Below are 19044 nucleotides of genomic sequence, written 5' to 3'. Positions count from 1 at the left end.
AGTGTGTGTGTTGGGGAGCGTGTGTGTGTTGGGGAGTGTGTGTGTGTGCTGGGGAGTGTCTGTTGGGGAGCGTGTTTGTGTTGGGGAGTGTGAGTGTTGGGGAGTGTGTGTGTGTGTTGGGGAGTGTGTGTATGTTGGGGAGTGTGTGTGTGTTGGGGAGTGTGTATGTTGGGGAGTGTGTGTGTGTTGGGGAGTGTGTGTGATGGGGAGTGTGCATGTTTTGGGGTGTCTGTGTGTGTGTTGGGGAGTGTGTGTGTGTGTGTTGGGGAGCGTGTGTGTGTTGGGGAGTGTGTGTGTGTGTGTTGGGGTGTCTGTGTGTGTGTTCGGGAGTGTGTGTGTGTGTGTTGGGGAGCGTGTGTGTGTTGGGGAGTGTGTGTGTTGGGGTGTCTGTGTGTGTGTTGGGGAGTGTGTGTGTGTTGGGGAGCGTGTGTGTGTTGGGGAGTGTGTGTGTTGAGGAGTGTGTGTTTGTGTTGGGGAGTGTGTGTGTGTGTTGGGGAGTGTGTGTGTGTTGGGCAGTGTGTGTGTGTTGGGGAGTGTGTGTGTGTTGGCTGTGTATGTGAGTTGGGAAGTGTGTGTGTTGGGGAGTGTGCGTGTATGTTGGGGAGTGTGTGTGTGTGTTGGGGAGTGTGTGTGGGAAGTTGAGGAGTGTGTGTTTCTTGGGGAGTGTGTGTGTGTTGGGGAGTGTGTGTGTGTTGGGGAGTGTGTGTGTGTGTTGGGGAGAGTGTGTGTGTTGGCGAGTGTGTGTGTGTGTTGGGGAGTGTGGGAGTGTTGGGGAGTGTGTGTGTGTGTGTAGTGTGTGTGTGTGTTGGGGAGTGTGTGTGTGTGTTGGGGAGTCTGTGTGTGTGTGTTGGGGAGTGTGTGTGATGGGGAATGTGTGTGTGTTGGGGAGTATGTGTATATTGGGGAGTGTGTATTTGTGTTGTGGAGTGTGTGAGTGTTGGGGAGTGTGTGTGTGTTGGGGAGTGGTGTATGTTGGGGAGTGTGTGTTCATGTTGGGGAGTGTGTGTTCATGTTGGGGAGTGTGTGTTTGTGTTGGGGAGTGTGTGTGTGTTGGGGAGTGTACGTGTGTGTTGGGGAGTGTGTGTGTGTGTTGGGGAGTCTTTGTGAGTGTTGCGGAGTGTGTGTGTGTGTTGGGGAGTGTGTGTGTGTGTTGGGGAGTGTGTGTGAGTGTTGGGTAGTGTGTGTATGTTGGGAGTGTGTATTTTGGTGAGTGTGTGTGGGTGTTGGGGAGTGTGTGTATGTTGGGGAGTATGTATTTTGGTGAGTGTGTGTGGGTGTTGGGGAGTGTGTGTGTGTGTGTGTTGGGGAGTGTGTGTGTGTTGGGGAGTATGTGTATGTTGGGGAGTGTGTATTTGTGTTGGGGTGTGTGTGTGTGTTCGGGAGTGTGTGTCGGGGAGTGTGTGTGTGTCGGGGAGTGTGTGTGGGTCGGGGAGTGTGTGTGTGTCGGGGAGTGTGTGTGTGTTGGGGAGTGTGTGTGTGTTGGGGAGTATATGTCTGTTGGGGAGTGTGTGTGTGTTGGGGAGTATATGTCTGTTGGGGACTGTGTGTGTGTTGGGGAGTGTGTGTGTGTGTTGGGGAGTGTATGTGTGTTGGGGAGTGTGTGTGTGTTGGGGACTGTGTGTGTGTGTTAGGGACTGTGTGTGTGTTGGGGAGTGTGTGTGTGTGTTGGGGAGTGTATGTGTGTTGGGGAGTGTGTGTGTGTTGGGGACTGTGTGTGTGTGTTAGGGAGTGTGTGTGTGTTAGGGAGTGTGTGTGTGTTGGGGAGTGTGTGTGTGTTGAGTAGTGTTGTTGAGTCTGTTGGATAATCAATAGCTGATCTGTATTTCCCTGACTTATCAGAAAGCAGTGATGATGAGACTGATTATCCGAACACAAACACCAACTACATGTAAGTAGTGACCGCCAGACTGACCTGAGGGAGCTTTACTCTGTATCTAACCCCGAGCGGTACCCGTCCTGGGAGTGTTTGATGGGGACAGTGTAGAGGGAGCTTTACTCTGTATCTAACCCCGTGCTGTACCTGTCCTGGGAGTGATTGATGGGGACAGTGTAGAGGGAGCTTTACTCTGTATCTAACCCCGTGCGGTACCCGTCCTGGGAGTGTTTGATGGGGACAGTGTAGAGGAAGCTTTACTCTGTATCTAACCCCGTGCTGTACCTGTCCTGGGAGTGTTTGATGGGGGCAGTGTAGAGGGAGCTTTACTCTGTATCTAACCCCGTGCGGTACCCGTCCTGGGAGTGTTTGATGGGGACAGTGTAGAGGAAGCTTTACTCTGTATCTAACCCCGTGCTGTGCCTGTTCTGGGAGTGTTTGATGGGGACAGTGTAGAGGAAGCTTTACTCTGTATCTAACCCTGTGCTGTGCCTGTCCTGGGAGTGTTTGATGGGGACAGTGTAGAGGGAGCTTTACTCTGTATCTAATCCTGTGCTGTACTTGTCCTGGGACTGTTTGATGGGGACAGTGTAGAGGGAGCTTTACTCTGTATCTCACCCCGTGCTGTACTTGTCCTGGGACTGTTTGATGGGGACAGTGTAGAGGGAGCTTTACTCTGTATCTAACCCCGTGCTGTACCTGTCCTGGGAGTGTTTGAGGAGGACAGTGTAGAGGGAGCTTTACTCTGTATCTAACCCCGTGCTGTACCTGTCCTGGGAGTGTTTGATGGGGACAGTGTAGAGGGAACTTTACTCTGTACCAACCCCGTGTTGTACCTGTCCTGGGAGTGTTTGATGGGGACTGTGTAGAGGGAGCTTTACTCTGTATCTAACCTCAGGCTGTACCTGTCCTGGGAGTGTTTGATGGGGACAGTGTAGAGTGAGCTTTACTCTGTATTTAACCGCGTGCTGTACCTGTCCTGGGAGTATTTGATGGGGACTGTGTAGAGAGAGCTTTACTCTGTATCTAACCCCGTGCTGTACCTGTCCTGGGAGTGTTTGATGGGGACAGTGTAGAGGGAGCTTTACTCTGTATCTAACACGGTGCTGTACCTGTCCTGGGAGTGTTTGATGGGGACAGTGTAGAGGGAGCTTTACTCTGTATCTAACCCCGTGCTGTACCTGTCCTGGGAGTGTTTGATGGGGACAGTGTAGAGGGAGCTTTACTCTGTATCTAACCCCGTGCTGTACCTGTCCTGGGAGTGTTTGATGGGGACAGTGTAGAGGGAGCTTTACTCTGTATCTAACCCCATGCTGTACCTGTCCTGGGAGTGTTTGATGGGGACAGTGTAGAGGGAGCTTTACTCTGTATCTAACCCAGTGCTGTACCTGTCCTGGGAGTGTTTGATGGGGACAGTGTAGAGGGAGCTTTACTCTGTATCTAACCCCTGTGGTGTTGGGTGCTCTGATGCACAGATGAACCAACACAGTTGTATTTTATTTTTATCTTCTATATACAGTTCGTTCTGGATACTCTGCACGTGGTGTCTCCCTGTGTGTGTATTGTAACAGGTCTGTCCTTGTCCTGGTCTCCAGCTAATACTGACCACCAGGTGTCGTGTTTGTCCTTTTCTCCTGTCCCTGTCCTTGTCTGTGATTGGTTGTGGTGTTGTGTGTTCTGATTTGTCTGTTGGTGTGTCTATCATGATGTGTGTGTTTGAATATCATGACATCTGCCTTTTTACAAAGATATGTGGCTACCTGGTTATAAATATAATTGTGTTGTGTGTGCATCTAAGAGTGTGTGTATGTGTTATTTACAGCATGTGCATACAACGTAACTATATACATGGGGCGATGTCGGGTGCGTCATGCTAATGAGGTTGTACCGTAACAAAACATGAATGCAAAAAAACTTTGACTAGTGGTCCGGTCAAACAATATCTGGAACAATCAAACAAAAACAGGTTATAATACAGCAGTGTTTGACGTTTAAACGTATGAGCAGTGTTATAAATCCAGTCTAGTAGGTGGGCGACGAATTCGGATTGACCGCCTCAAGGGTGGGTCAAGAACCACCGGCTGATGTACAAGCCTGGTCAACTTCTGTTTGTTCACTTTCGGCATTACAAATATCCGTCCCATTTTCTGGTTCTGTATCCTCGCGAACATGTTTGTCGACTTCATTGAGGTGGCCTGATTCAGGCACCCGTGACACCTCAAGAATAGGCTGGTCCTCAAGTCGGTTCAGTTGTGGAGATTCGGGTTCACACTGGTTCACCTTGGACTGTTGGAGGCGATGCTGTTGCCGAAGTCTCTACTTTACCATTTGTTTTACTTCCTGCAGTGCTTGGTTTTCCATTCGTGCAAATATAACATTCAACATCTGTGTTAGTGTTGCCTTGGCTGTGGTTTGGTTTATTAAGCTTTTGCTGGCCAGGCAAATATTGTAGCGCGTTCTAACAGCCTGTAACACAGTTCCTTCGTGTATTTCTATGTGCTGAGATGTTACTGCAGTTAGTAAGGCCTTAATTATCTGCAACTGAACACCTTCGTCGGTTTGTGGTCCTAATTGTCTCTATGATTCGATCAATTAATTTCTTGCCAGGTGTTGTACTGTCTGGGGCATTACCAGTGAGATGCCCATAGGCAATTAATTTCTGTAAACAGTCAAGTGATGTGCTGACTATGCGGGGACATTTCGACTGGCATGCCAACTCAAAAGGGAGAAAATACTTGTCTGCTTCAATAAAGTTTGCCCTGGATTTGACAGGTGGCAAGGTCCCAGAAACAGCCTCAGCTTCTGCATGGGGAGGATTTTAGCTGCTGTGGCCTGGTCACGGGTGGCAATGGAAGGGGCATGATCCGTGGCATCTCCACGAAGTCATCCTTGGGAACCAGTGGAGGATCCGGCGTGTGCGCACGGTTCAGTTGCGAGCGTGGAAGGCGGCGCAAGGCTCGCCGATTGCGCCTACGCCCCAATCCATCCGCCATGCATACCAGGAACGAGGTGGAGTCTTTTTTCTTTTTATGTTTGTGGTGGACGGCATCTTGTAGCCGATGGGTCGTTGCCATTGAAGAAGCACCATCACTAATATCATGCAAGGCGATGACTGTGCCAGATGTGGAAGTTGGCCGAGACCGTGTACGCTGGTTCCGGCCACCTGCTGTGCCGGAAGGGCGACTCCGCAGAGAAACGTCGAAGCATGTCGCCTTGGAGAGAGAATTGTTGCTCGCATCAACGTCTGGCGATGGCGCGAGTTGGTGTGTCCATCTTGGACCGCCGGTGCTGGTCGCCACTGCCGACCCAGTGTGACTGCCACGCGATCCATTCCCTGTCGCCGTGGCATCCGCCGTCACCCTGAGCGTGCCATCACCGAGGCCGCGACACTGCCCGTCCGGAGCAAAGTCTGGCGTACGCGACTCAGAGTCGGCGTTTGGCTGCTCCCCATCTGGAGTCCGGTCTGCCTTCCGTCGATGCTCCCCGTCCGGAGTCCCAACAGGTTCACAGGAGGCAGCCGAGATTCCCTGAAGCTGCACTTCTGGAGTCGGAACATGCAGGAATGCACCAACCAGTGGAGAGGCTCGAGCCATCCAGGGTGGAAGCGGTGCGCCGCCACCGCAGTCGTCAGTGGTCCCACCGAGATCGTCGAGTGCCTCGGTACGCACTAGGCGAGGTCTGTCACCTTGCACCTTTTGCATGGGAAGTGGGATGCTGTCGTCACTCGTCTCACATCCCGTGGATAGATCCTCATTAGCAGGTTGGGTAAATTGTCAGAGTTTTCAGCTGGTGGTGCACACCATGTCGGTGGGCTGTCATTGTCTTGCCGTTGTTCTTCATTTGGGCTTTTCTTCTTTGGTATTTTAAATCTTCCCCCAGACATTGCAGAACCTTGTTTATTATCCTCAAATTCTCCCATATGTATGGTCTCGAATGTAGGATCCAATGTTTCTATCGACATTGTACTATTTTCCAAAGAACATTCCGTTTCACTTTTCTTCTCAGGTACCTCATATGTATCTTTGTCTAATGGACATGCCTTCATAGTCTCTGGGTCTGATTTTGCTGGGACTGGCATGGTCACAGTCTCTCTTTTACTGTTCTCAATTGCCCACATTATACTCCCCATACATAACTGCTTAATCACTGGGGTTAGTGTGGTACAATGGATAATCGGGTCGACCTTATCTGCATCTTCACCATTAGTGGAAAGCACACTTGGTTCACTTGAAACTGCTGGGGGGTTTAAATTTGTTATCTGGCTACTCGATGTCGGTGTCCTCAGGATTCTTGCTCCAATGTTCTGCTCATTTATCAGTGGAGTGTGTATAGATTCAATGCAGTTAATGTTCCCCTCAAGGTTTGAAGAGTCATTACTGACTAACTGCTGGTCTCCGAAGTTGGGACTTTGCGGCGTTGAGTTGAAGGGAGACATTTGTCCCTGCTGTAGATATGATTCAGGTTGTGTTATTTCCATTACCTGAGGATCAATGTCTTGTCCATTTTTTCGATCCGTACTAAAACACTGGCAATTCTCAGTCTGCTCCTTGCAAGTTAAACATACAATTAATTTCGTTAGCAAATCCTCAGCATCCTTCTGTGGCCGTGCAGCATTATTAATCTCTGTTCGGCTATAATGATCCTGAAGGTCAGCGCATAAACCTTTTTTCTTCGGGCTTGGAGGAGGCGATTCCTTTGGCTTGTCTTCAGTTGGGCTTGAACAGTCATCAGCGCTGTGCCCTTCATTGTAGCATGAGAGACCGTCATGGTCATGCTGCTGTGTAGTGGAGCATGGTAGGCTGTTATAGCCTTCTTGCTGTTCACGTGAGCATGGCAGACTTGCATCGTCTGCCGCTGGTTGGTCAGGAGAGGTTGCTAGACCCTCATGGTCTTGTTCCTGCAAGGACTGCGCATCGGAGTCAAGCGTTTTTTCTATCGTAGAGTCGGGAACGCTGAGCGGGACGTGGACCACGCTCTGTGTGGCAGCAGGGCGCTCTCCGTGTGCTTGCACCGCTCCCTGTCTGTTAATGTCAGGCTGCAGCATCATCCTGCACTGATAAGTTGGGACGTCATATCTGCTGGATTGAAGATCCTCAAATCCGAAAAATGAATCCGCATCTGCATCGGATTCGATGCGGGGGTCGCCAATGTGCAACACGAAAGGTTCGTCCCGGTCGTAGCCGTCTAAGACCATGGAGCTGTCATTGGGCTCGCGAGGTCCAGAAAAAATGTAAAGATCGTTATCGAAGTATTCGAGGTCGGAATCATCGGCTTGTGCGTAGGTAACTGCTTGTTGCAGGGTTCTTTGGAGGTCAAATTCATCTCCTGGGTCAATTTGAGGCATTGTGCTGTCATTCCAGGTGAGGGAAGGTTGTTTTACAGCTTTAACAGATTTTTGTTTTTTTGATTTGGGACGTTTCCCCTTTAAATTGGATTTGGGACATTTCCCCTTTAAATTGGTGCGGTCTGGGGCCTCTGACATCCTGACGCTCGGTATGTAGCACGTAGTAAGCGACTGCGCATGCGCAGATCGCTGTTCCTTCACCGATGGCCGTTTTCTTGACTGCGCATGCGCAGCGTCTCGCGCATGCGCAAACGAAACTTCCGGTTCTGCGCACTGCTCGCGCAACTGTGCTAGCGTGATACCTTTAGCAAGATGGCCGCCGACCTCGACCCAGCCCTCTCTCAGGCCCGGGATTTCGGCCTCTGGGAATTCGGGCTCTGGGATCCCGGCCACGAGGTGAGTACTGCCGCTTTTCTTACCTTTACTTGCCGATTGGAGTGCGTTTTCCTCACAGTACTTGGCGAATATGTTCAGGACTGCCTGGTAATCGTACCTTTGTTGCCTCCTGAAGAACCTGAACCTTGTGAATATTTCTCTTGCCCTTGCACCGGCGATGGTGAGGAGAAATTCAATTTTTTCGCTATCATCCAGGTCTTGGAGTTCAGCTGCCACCAGGAACAATTCAAACGCTCGCCGGAATCGCCGCCAGTTTTCGCAGAGATCGCCTCGAGCACTGGAGCGGCTGCGGAACCGGGAGCTCTATCATTTTGCCTGGGCACTGCTGGTTGTCTCTGTACACTGAGGTATGCCGGCAGGTATCGATCCACTCCTGTACCATGTGGTGTTGGGTGCTCTGATGCACAGATGAACCAACACAGTTGTATTTGGTACAACTCTATTTTATTTTTATCTTCTATATACAGTTCGTTCTGGATACTCTGCACGTGGTGTCTCCCTGAGTGTGTCATGTAGCAGGTCGGTCCTTGTCCTCCTCTCCAGCTAATACTGACCACCAGGTGTCGTGTTTGTTCTTTTATCCTGTCCCTGTCCTTGTCTGTGATTGGTTGTGGTGTTGTGTGTTCTGATTTGTCTGTTGGTGTGTCTATCATGATGTGTGTGTTTGAATATCATGACAACCCCGTGCTGTACCTGTCCTGGGAGTGTTTGATGGGGACAGTGTCGAGGGAGCTTTACTCTGTATCTAAACCCGTGCTGTATCTGTCCTGGGAGTGTTTGATGGGGACAGTGTCGAGGGAGCTTTACTCTGTATCTAACCCCGTGCTGTACCTGTCCTGGGAGTGTTTGATGGGGACAGGGTAGAGGGAGCTTTACTCTGTATCTAACCCCGTGCTGTACCTGTCCTGGGAGTGTTTGATGGGGACAGTGTAGAGGGAGCTTTACTCTGTATCTAACTCTGTGCTGTACCTGTCCTGGGAGTGTTTGATGGGGACACTGTAGAGGGAGCTTTACTCTGTATCTAACTCCGTGCTGTATCTGTACTGGGAGTGTTTGATGGGGACAGTGTAGAGGGAGCTTTACTCTGTATCTAACCCCGTGCTGTACCTGTCCCGGAAGTGTTTGATGGGGACAGTGTAGAGGGAGCTTTACTCTGTATCTATCCCCGTGCTGTACCTGTCCTGGGAGTGTTTGATGGGGACAGTGTAGAGGGAGCTTTACTCTGTATCTAACCCCGTGCTGTACCTGTCCCGGAAGTGTTTGATGAGGACAGTGTAGAGGGAGCTTTACTCTGTATCTATCCCCGTGCTGTTCCTGTTCTGGGAGTGTTTGATGGGGACAGTGTAGAGGGAGCTTTACTCTGTATCTAACTCCGTGCTGTACCTGTCCTCGGAGTGTTTGATGGGGTCAGTGTAGATGGAGCTTTACTCTGTATCTAACCCAGTGCTGTACCTGTCCTGGGAGTGTTTGATGGGGGCAGTGTAGAGGGAGCTTTACTCTGTATCTAACCCTGTGCTGTACCTGTCCGGGGAGTGTTTGATGGGGACGGGTCGAGGGAGCTTTACTCTGTATCTAACCCCGTGCTGTACCTGTCCCGGGAGTGTTTGATGGGGACAGTGCAGAGGGAGCTTTACTCTGTATCTAACCCCGTGCTCTACCTGTCCTGGGAGTGTTTGATGGGGACAGTGTAGAGGGAGCTTTACTCTGTATCTAACCCCGTGCTGTACCTGTCCCGGAAGTGTTTGATGGGGACAGTGTAGAGGGAGCTTTACTCTGTATCTATCCCCGTGCTGTACCTGTCCTGGGAGTGTTTGATGGGGACAGTGTAGAGGGAGCTTTACTCTGTATCTAACCCCGTGCTGTACCTGTCCCGGAAGTGTTTGATGGGGACAGTGTAGAGGGAGCTTTACTCTGTATCTATCCCCGTGCTGTTCCTGTTCTGGGAGTGTTTGATGGGGACAGTGTAGAGGGAGCTTTACTCTGTATCTAACCCTGTGCTGTACCTGTCTTGGGAGTGTTTGATGGGGACAGTGTTAAGGGAGCTTTACTCTGTATATAACCCCGTGCTGTACCTGTCCTGGGAGTGTTTGATGTGGACAGTGTGGAGGGAGCCTTAATCTGTATCTAACCCCGTGCTGTACCTGTCCTGGGAGTGTTTGATGGGGACAGTGTAGAGGGAGCTTTACTCTGTATCTACCCCCGTGCTGTACCTGTCCTGGGAGTGTTTGATCGGGACAGTGTAGAGGGAGCTTTACTCTGTATCTAACCCCGTGCTGTACCTGTCCCGGAAGTGTTTGATGGGGACAGTGTAGAGGGAGCTTTACTCTGTATCTAACCCCGTGCTGTACCTGTCCTGGGAGTGCTTGATGGGGACAGTGTAGAGGTAGCTTTACTCTGTATCTAACCCCGTGCTGTACCTGTCCTGGGAGTGTTTGATGGGGACAGTGTAGAGGAAGCTTTACTCTGTATCTAACCCCGTGCTGTACCTGTCCTGGGAGTGTTTGATGGGGACAGTGTAGATGGAGCTTTACTCTGTATCTAACCCGGTGCTGTACCTGTCCTGGGAGTGTTTGATGGGGACAGCGTAGAGGGAGCTTTACTCTGTATCTAACTCCGTGCTGCACCTGTCCTGGGAGTGTTTGATGGGGACAGTGTAGATGGAGCTTTACTCTGTATCTAACTCCGTGCTGTACCTGTCCTGGGAGTGTTTGATGGGGACAGTGTAGAGGGAGCTTTACTCTGTATCTAAACCCGTGCTGTACCTGTCCTGGGAGTGTTTGATGGGGACAGTGTAGAGGGAGTTTTACTCTGTATCTAAGCCCGTGCTGTACCTGTCCTGGGAGTGTTTGATGGGGACAGTGTAGAGGGAGTGTTACTCTGTATCTAACCCCGTCCTGTACCTGTCCTGGGAGTGTTTGATGAGGGCAGTGTACTGGGAGCTTTACTCTGTATCTAACCCCGTGCTGTACCTGTCCTGGGAGTGTTTGATGGGGACAGTGTAGAGGGAGCTTTACCCTGTATCTTACCCCGTGCTGTACCTGTCCTGGGAGTGTTAGATGGGGACAGTGTAGAGGGAGTTTTACTCTGTATCTAACCCCGTGCTGTACCTGTCCTGGGAGTGTTTGATGGGGACAGTGTACAGGGAGCTTTACTCTGTATCTAACCCCGTGCTGTACCTGTCCTGGGAGTGTTTGATGGGGACAGTGTAGAGGGAGCTTTACTCTGTATCTAACCCCGTGCTGTACCTGTCCTGGGAGTGTTTGATGGGGACAGTGTAGAGGGAGCTTTACTCTGTATCTAACCCCGTGCTGTACCTGTCCTGGGAGTGTTTGATGGGGACAGTGTAGAGGGAGCTTTACTCTGTATCTAACCCAGTGCTGTACCTGTCCTGGGTCTGTTTGATGGGGACAGTGTAGAGGGAGCTTTACTCTGTATCTAACCCCGTGCTGTACCTGTCCTGGGAGTGTTTGTTGGGGACAGTGTAGAGGGAGCTTTACTCTGCATCTAACTCTCGTTTCTTGCGAGTAACCTGGTCTATTTTAATTGATAGTGTGGTGATACCAGATAACGCTGCAACTGTCACATCACCCCAGACAACCTCCCGGACATCCCATGTCAATAGGATCAGTAGTGGTGAGTATTTCATCTGCCACTTCGTCACTCTTTTCGTGAAGTGTGAAGAGCAGAGAAGGAGTCCATTCTGCCCATTGATTTCATGCTGGTTCTCTTACAACTAGCCCACTGTGCCCCCCCCACCTCTCTCTCTCTCCCTGGAGACCATCAAGTTCAGTCCCCTCGCGTACCCGTCCAATTGACATCATTGAGCATCACCGCTGCCACCATGTTGTGTCAGCAGCAAGTTCCAGGTCCTTAGCTCTCGCTTTGCAATGAAAGTTCCGCTCCCCCCAATACCTTCCGCTAAATCTTAATTCTCTCTCCCTCTCCCACCTCTTTCCCCAGACCTTGTATCGTCCACCAATTGGGAACAGCTTTTCGTTCCCCCCCACCCTCCCCCATCCAATCCTATCACCAGCTTGTTCACCTCGATCTGATCCCCCCTCCACCTTCCATCGCTGCAACTCCAGCTTTCCAAACCTAACCTTGTCGACAAAACCTCTCCCTCACCCCAGGAACAGTTATGGTAACCACCTCCCCTCCGCCTCCACCCTGATTCGCACCCTCCCGAGGACACTCACACCCGCCCTGCAGTGTGGTGATGGGACACAATACTCTAGTTGGAGGCGAAACATGAGAGTGTGAAGGTTGAGCTTTACTCCCTTGCTTTTGTACGCGATGGAGCCCAAGATCCCGTACGTTTTTGTCAACTGCACGCTCAAAGATCACTGTCCATGTATCTCTCCGCCCCCCTCCCCCCCGAGTTCCTCTGTCCCTGCACCCTCTTTCAAACTACGCCATTGAGTCGAAACTGCCTCTGTCCTCATCAAACCTCGCACCTCACACTTCTCCATATCGAACTCCATCTGCCTCTTCTCTGCCCGTCCTGCCAGCCTCTCGACTGCACTCTCTGCCACCCCTCCACAGATGTGCTTTGTCATTTTACTCCGTAGCCCCAGATACAAACAAAGTGGAAATAGTGATCCTAACACTGATCCTTGAGAACACTGCAGTCTAGCGTACTTTAGTCTATCAGGCAACCATCTACCACAACATCTGCCCTTGCTCCATATTTCTTCTCCAATTGGGCACTGACTCTCCTGTTCCAATATTGTTAACCAGCCTTTCATGTGGCATTTCCAAAAACCCATATAAACCGCATCCACTGCATCACTGTTCACCATTACATGATCAAATAATTCAATTAGATTAATCAATCGTGAACTGCCTTCAGAAATTTGTGCAGACTCCCCATTATTAACTCAAACCTCCCCAAGTTCCTGATCAGTGTTTCCCTGATTATTACACTAACCCTTTGAGAGTGCAGCGCTCCCTCAGTACTGACCCTTCGACAGTGTGGCGCTCCCTCAGTACTGACCCTCCGACAGTGCAGCGCTCCCTCAGTACTGACCCTCCAATAGTGCGGCGCTCCCTCAGCACTGACCCTCCGACAGGGCGGCACTCCCTCAGTACTGACCCTCCGAAGGTGAGGGGCTCCCTCAGCACTGACCCTCTGACAGTGCGGCGCTCCCTCAGTACTGACCCTCCGACAGTGCGGCGCTCCCTCAGCACTGACCCTCCGACAGGGCGGCACTCCCTCAGTACTGACCCTCCGAAGGTGCGGCGCTCCCTCAGCACTGACCCTCCGACAGTGCGGCGCTCCCTCAGTACTGACCCTCCGACAGTGCTGTGCTCCCTCAGTACTGACCCTCCGACAGTGCGGTGCTCCCTCAGTACTGACCCTCCGACAGTGCGGCGCTCCCTCAGTACTGACCCTCCGACAGTGCGCTGCTCCCTCAGTACTGACCCTCTGACAGTGCGGCGCTCCCTCAGTACTGACCCTCTGACAGTGCGGCGCTCCCTCAGTACTGACCCTCCGACAATGCGCTGCTCCGTCAGTACTGACCCTCTGACAGTGTGGCGCTCCCTCAGTACTGACCCTCCGACAGTGGGCCGCTCCCTCAGTACTGACCCTCCGACAGTGCGGCGCTCCCTCAGTACTGACCCTCTGACAGTGCGGCGCTCCCTCAGTGTTGACCCTCCGACTGTGCGGCGCTCCCTCAGTACTGACCCTCCGACAGTGCGGCGCTCCCTCAGTACTGACCCTCCGACAATGCGGCGCTCCCTCAGTACTGACCCTCTGACAGTGCGGCGCTCCCTCAGTACTGACCCTCTGACAGGGCGGTGCTCCCTCAGTACTGACCATCTGACCGTGCGGCGCTCCCTCAGCACTGCCCCCCTTCTATTTTGCTGTTTTGTCTTGAACGAGAAGCGTGCCGGCTATCGTTCGTGCCAACCAGTCAGGCACCTCTCCTGCTGCAGACTGAAATTCCCACTCCCTCTGAAATTTGGCATTCTTGGTGCCTGACCTGATGCATCCATGTCAGGAAGTTTTGACAGGCTGTGTCTCTTTTTTGTTTCTTCAATGATAAGATTGAACTCGTTTTTGTAATGTCTTTTTGGATATTTCTTCCTCAGGAACCCTCACGGAAGATTATGAAAACCTGAAGGAGGATATCATTGATGGGGCACAAGGTACAGATCGTCATGGAGATGGTGGGGTGCGGGGCCCTGGGGGGATACTCGGTGTGACTTTCGGATTAGGAGGGGGGGAGGATTTGATAAGGTGCCACACAAAAGGCTACTTAATATAAGAGCCCATGGTGTTGGGGGCAAGATATTAACATGGATAGAGGACTGGCTAGCTGATGGAAGACAGGGAGTTGGAATAAGAGGGGCATTTTCAGGATGGGGACCTGTAACCAGTTGTAGAGGGTGCCATCTCCGCTACTCCACTACTGGGCCGATATCTGGGGTTTGGATGTCTGTGTGTGTCTCTCTCCAGCTGGCACTGAAACTTCAGAGGCCAGGGGATGTCGCACTGGGACACTTCCACTGAAGAGAGCACTGATTCAAGCCTGCCGTTTATTCCTAACCGACAGCCTGAGACTTATATCACACAGATCTCCAGACCCCTACCAATACCCAGGTGATTCTCTCTCTTGCCGGTGGGGCAACACCCACCCGGTTCCTACTCCACTAGAGTAGCTTTCCCAAGAGAGAGAATAGGACACTGCTGTTTATTTCCTAACCAGCAGTCTGTCCTGAGTGAATCGCTCAAGATGACCCTCGATTCTTGAACCCGGAATTAAGGTGAGGAGTATTTTAACAATGACTTGGTCAGAGATCGCTGGTGAAGGATTGAAGAATTTAAACGACTCCAATTATCATCAAATCAAGGTTTATTGTAAAACCCAGGTCAAAATCATCAACAGAAGAAACACAATAAAATCTTATGCTCTAATACAACTAAGTCTATTCAAAAGTAATATAGCGGACACAACGAAAATTCTTATGATTACACAGGTTTTAGCAATATCACAAGGCACAAAACAAGTTCCCTTCCCCAAAGCCTCAACCACTATTAAAGTCAAGGGAGTTTCGCAAGCTGCTGCAGGGTACTTACGGTCACAGGCTGCAGAGGTCAAGTCAGGGGTGCAGAGGTCGAGCCAAGAACGAAGAGACCCCCAATCGAAAACACAGCCCCTTTTATATTGCTTTACCTGGCTTTGTTCTGTGATCGGCCAGCCCCTTTTGCATTGAAAAAGGTAAGTTTAAAGTTCCCGCTGGTCCCGCCCCCTTTGAGCCGGTCAGAGCTGTATGTTTCCGGGTATTCCTTGCAGGTCCGCTTCTTCCAGCTAGGCAGACCTGCGCGATTTGAATTTGGCGCTGGCTCCGCCCCCTTCTTTCAGTGAGTTTCTGCCGGCAGCTTCTGTCAAGCTTGGAGTACCTCCCCCAGGTCCGCCTCCAACTTGGTTTTTCTGCCGGCAGCTTCTGTCAAGCTTGGAGTACCTCCCCCAGGTCCGCCTCCAACTTGGTTTTTTTCAGACCTGCGCGATTTGAATTTGGCGCTGGCTCCGCCCCCCTCCTCCCAGTGAGTTTCTGCCGGTAGCTCCTGTCAAGATTGGAGTACCTCCCCCAGGTCCGCCTCCAACTTGGTTTTTCTCTACCGCTGATTTTCTAGGGGCTTTTCCAGCGCAATATGCTGGACTCAGACAGTCTGATTTCTAGTTTAACGAGGTTAGGCTCTTCTGTGGAGAATTTCAGTGTCTTCCAGCTGCTCCGGAGATGGCTGCTATTCTCACCTCGCTATGTTGATGGGGTGTTAATTGGATTCTGCTCTGGTGGAGGCCAGGTCATTTACATTTGCATGGGGCTATGACCATCCCATTGTCCTGCTTGCATGCAAGCCTCCTGTGTATTCCCGTGCCCCTTTGTCTGTGTCTTGATGTTATCTTGTTGTCTGGCTCCTTCTTCCTTGTAGCTCCTAGGGGGGTGTTTGTAAATATTTATGTACTTATGTCCCTACTCAGCTCAGCGGGCCAAGCCTGCTGGGAAAACTGGTCCTGTTATCTTGGCTGAAAAGTCAGTTTACAGTCTCTGAGTTTTTCCAAAAGGGCCGAATTGCCCGAAACCTTACAGATGCCCCTTCGATACGTCCCTACATGCTTGGACCGTATCGACACAGGTGAAGGGCAATTATTTCCTTTTGTGTGGACCGTAGGCCCCCCCTCAACAACATGCGAAACTACAAGTCCCAAGACAGTTCCCTTAATCTAGGCTACCCCTGATTTCAATAAAAGGGAAAGACAAGACCATACTTAATTCAAGCAGACAGTAACATATACACATTTCACCGGAACCCCAAACGTAAGGGTCCCTGTACATATATCACAATCAAGTACACATTTCACGCGAATCCATACAACTATTTACAATTGCATCTGTTTATTTCACCAAGGATCCTCCTTTCTTGGCTGCACTTCGCTTCTTCCCGTTGAGGGCTCTTCATTTATCCTCCATCGTCGATACCTGCAGCTGAGAGGTTTAGTCCAACTGAGGCGACAGCATAATGTACCCCCTGTACAACATTTCCTTTGTGGGGGCAAACACTAAACCATTCTCAGGCCCCCCCCTGGTGGTGATCGGACAGTTGTGAGGGTCGATCGGTTGGGCTGTGGGCAGGGGTCGCTTTACCTGAACCAGCAGTTCGGTAGCTTCTACAGTCATCCCTTCCCTGGGCGTTACACATCCCTCCCCACTGCGGTCAATTTATCCCGTTCCCTGGGTTCTGCCACCACCTTACAAAAGTGATTAATGCCCCTTGTGGACATGCCTTGGTAGATCCCCATGAACACAAAAAAAAATGCCCTGGTCAGAAGCCCACCCCTTATCCCCGCAAACGGTGATCCTACCCGGTGACCCCGTGATGGTCCGGTAGGTGTTGTCCAGTCCGTTCCCAGTCCGAGGACCGATCCCTCATGTCCAGCCTCAGCTTCCTGGGCCACCACCGTCTCCCCAAAGGAAGGTCCCCCTCACAGGTTGAACACACCCGCCTGCCCTCAGTCACCCTAACCCGGTCAGTCGAAGGACTCTTCTGTCTCGCCTCTGCGGAGTTCTCCCGGTCCCACCATCGCCAGGATCAGCAAACTCCACATCGTCGGGTGCCCCATCTGTAAGACAAACAAAACACATCCTTGCCTCCACAGCCCTACCTACCTTAAGGTGCATGGGTGCTATCCGGTGGCGGCAGCAGCTCCTGCTTTGAAGTTGCCGCAGCCTGTCTGTGATTCTGTGTTTACAGCCCGGCTCCCCAGGGTCCTAGTGCCTGCCGCTATCCGGTGGCAGCAGCAGCTCCCGCTTTGAAGTTGCCGCAGCCTGTCTGTGATTCTGTGTTTACAGCCCGGCTGCACCAGGGTCCTAGTGCCTGGTGCTTCATCATTTTACCCTTGCACCAGGCGCTTCTGTGTCCCCACGATCCTAAATACCTCACACACAACTACACACTAATTAGAACTAGCAGGGGGAAAGAAAAAGGAATATGATATATACAATGCCACCCGTCTCCGGGTGGCCAAATTAAAACTGTGCCCCGCTAAACTGGGGCAGTCCGCCTGTTTGGTCGAATAGCTCGGGCCAGACCGTCCCCTCCCGGGGGTTCGGGCTGCCTCTTGCCTCTCCTTCCCCAACAGGGTTCGGGGATCCCTCAGCGCTCCCTCCTACTCGGGCCCCCTTACTGCGGGACCGGGTTCTAGGGAGTTGTGAGGGTGACCATCTTAGAGGGGGCTTGGAGACCCGATTGCTCCTTCGCCCCCTGACTGGTTCCCAAGCCCAAGGTGATAGTTCCCCTTCCTCCGCCTCCTTAGCCTCTATACTAAGGCAGGCCACCTGACCCACAGGTAAGGGCTTGGGAATCATCACTGTCCCTGGGCTGTGTGCTTGCAGCACTGTCGGTCTCTTTGGGACTGCCCCTTGGGGACAGTACCTTGCCACCGGTTGTGTGGTCGTGGAGTCAGGGACCTCCCCCACCGTCGTTAATTCTACGGGGGGTTTCTCCACTACCACCCCCCGTCTTCCCCCCACCTTGCTCTTTCTTGTCCTTATGGGGTGGAACAATTTAAATTGGCTGATGTGGCGTTCGCATGGGTCCCACCTTAAGGGATTTAAACTGCAAATAGCCGCTGAGGCAGCCTCCAGAATGGGACCCTGCACCTGGACCGGACCAGGGTCTGGGGCTAGAACTACCCCTGCGCTCCCTTTTTCCTGAGGCTGCTCCCTGGGTAGTCATACGGGTTCTTGTGGTGTGGGTGCGGGCAGGCCCTGGCCCGTTGCCATTGCCACCTGTCCCGACCCAGCTGCTAGGCTCTGCAAAAAGGCTAAAAGTTTCTTTACCTCGAAGGTTTCCGGGGCAGCTGCTCCTGCCGCCGGGGTCTGACTCTCTACTGCGGGAGCCCTCTCCTGCTTGCTAGGGTTTTTACATTCCCTCTTGAAATGCCCGGCCTTCCCACACCCGTAGCATACCGGTTTCTCGTCGGAGGTCCGGGTGCCCTCATGCTTCCACTCTCTCTTAGGGGCTGCTGGCGCGATTTCATGCACCCTACCCTTAAGGGGCTTGTCCTCACCCCTCTCCCCATTACGATATGCGAGGGTAAGTTTCCTAAGGACCTCTTCCTCGTTAAGGGCCGGGGTCTGCGGGTCGAACCAGTGTTCGGCTTTTGCCCTAACGTTAGGGAGACAATTGGCAACTAGGGTCTTCAGCCAGTGGGCGGTTCTTTCCCCTAAATTCCGTCTATCCGCTTGAATCCCGCATGCCTCCATATAGACAGTCCACAGTCTGTCTGCGAACATGGTGGGAGATTCCCCTGGTTGCTGCTTGGTTTCCCCCACCCTCATGAAAGGGCTCCCCAGATTCAAGCCCATTGCCTCCAGAACAGCAGTCTGTGCTGCCGCCCAGGTGTCAGGTCTTCCCCCATTCCCAGAGGTCACTGTCCTGCATAGCTGGGCATCTAGGGTTATCAGGAGCATCTTTATTTGCTCCCCTTCGTCGCAGTCATTGATGTTGGCAGCCTGTTCCACCTCCATAAAATGCAGCGACGGATCCCCCTTTGGAGTTAGTCTGGGAACGTGGGCCACCATCCCCCTGAGCGCGGATGCCCCATGAGGAACGATAATGTCGCCCTCAACCGGTCCCCTGTTTGCCATCCCCGCCGGGGGACCATACCTTCTTTGCCTGACAGGGCACATCTGCCCTACCTGGGGTTCCTGCTCCTCCTCCCCACTGTCCAGCTCTCCTGCCTCGTTGGGTAGCCCCCCTGTCCCCGGGCTAGCTACCCATATAGGAGACGCCGCTATCTGGGGATACACTGCCGACCCCCCTTGGACTTGCCCCTGAACGTGCAGCCCGATCCCCCCCTGCCGACCCGGACACGATCCCGGTGCCTCAGGAGGCGGTCTATTCCCCTTGGCCTTTGGGGAA

The 19044-nt window shown here is 52.2% G+C and overlaps 1 protein-coding gene across 1 annotated transcript in view; it reads left to right on the top strand.

The window, feature by feature from the left end:
• LOC140395888 (uncharacterized) overlaps positions 1-19044 on the top strand; it is a 145885-nt gene that overhangs the window by 104148 nt on the left and 22693 nt on the right. The window contains exons 8-10 of the mRNA XM_072483958.1: positions 1840-1888; positions 11164-11246; positions 13707-13763. Coding sequence (XP_072340059.1) covers positions 1840-1888; positions 11164-11246; positions 13707-13763 — 189 coding nt within the window. The remainder of the gene's footprint in view (positions 1-1839; positions 1889-11163; positions 11247-13706; positions 13764-19044) is intronic.

The sequence above is a fragment of the Scyliorhinus torazame genome, chromosome 19, assembly GCF_047496885.1.
Source record: "Scyliorhinus torazame isolate Kashiwa2021f chromosome 19, sScyTor2.1, whole genome shotgun sequence".
Lineage (NCBI taxonomy): Eukaryota > Metazoa > Chordata > Chondrichthyes > Carcharhiniformes > Scyliorhinidae > Scyliorhinus > Scyliorhinus torazame.
Note: the sequence above shows the minus strand (reverse complement) of the source record. Positions and strands in the feature narration are given on the sequence as shown.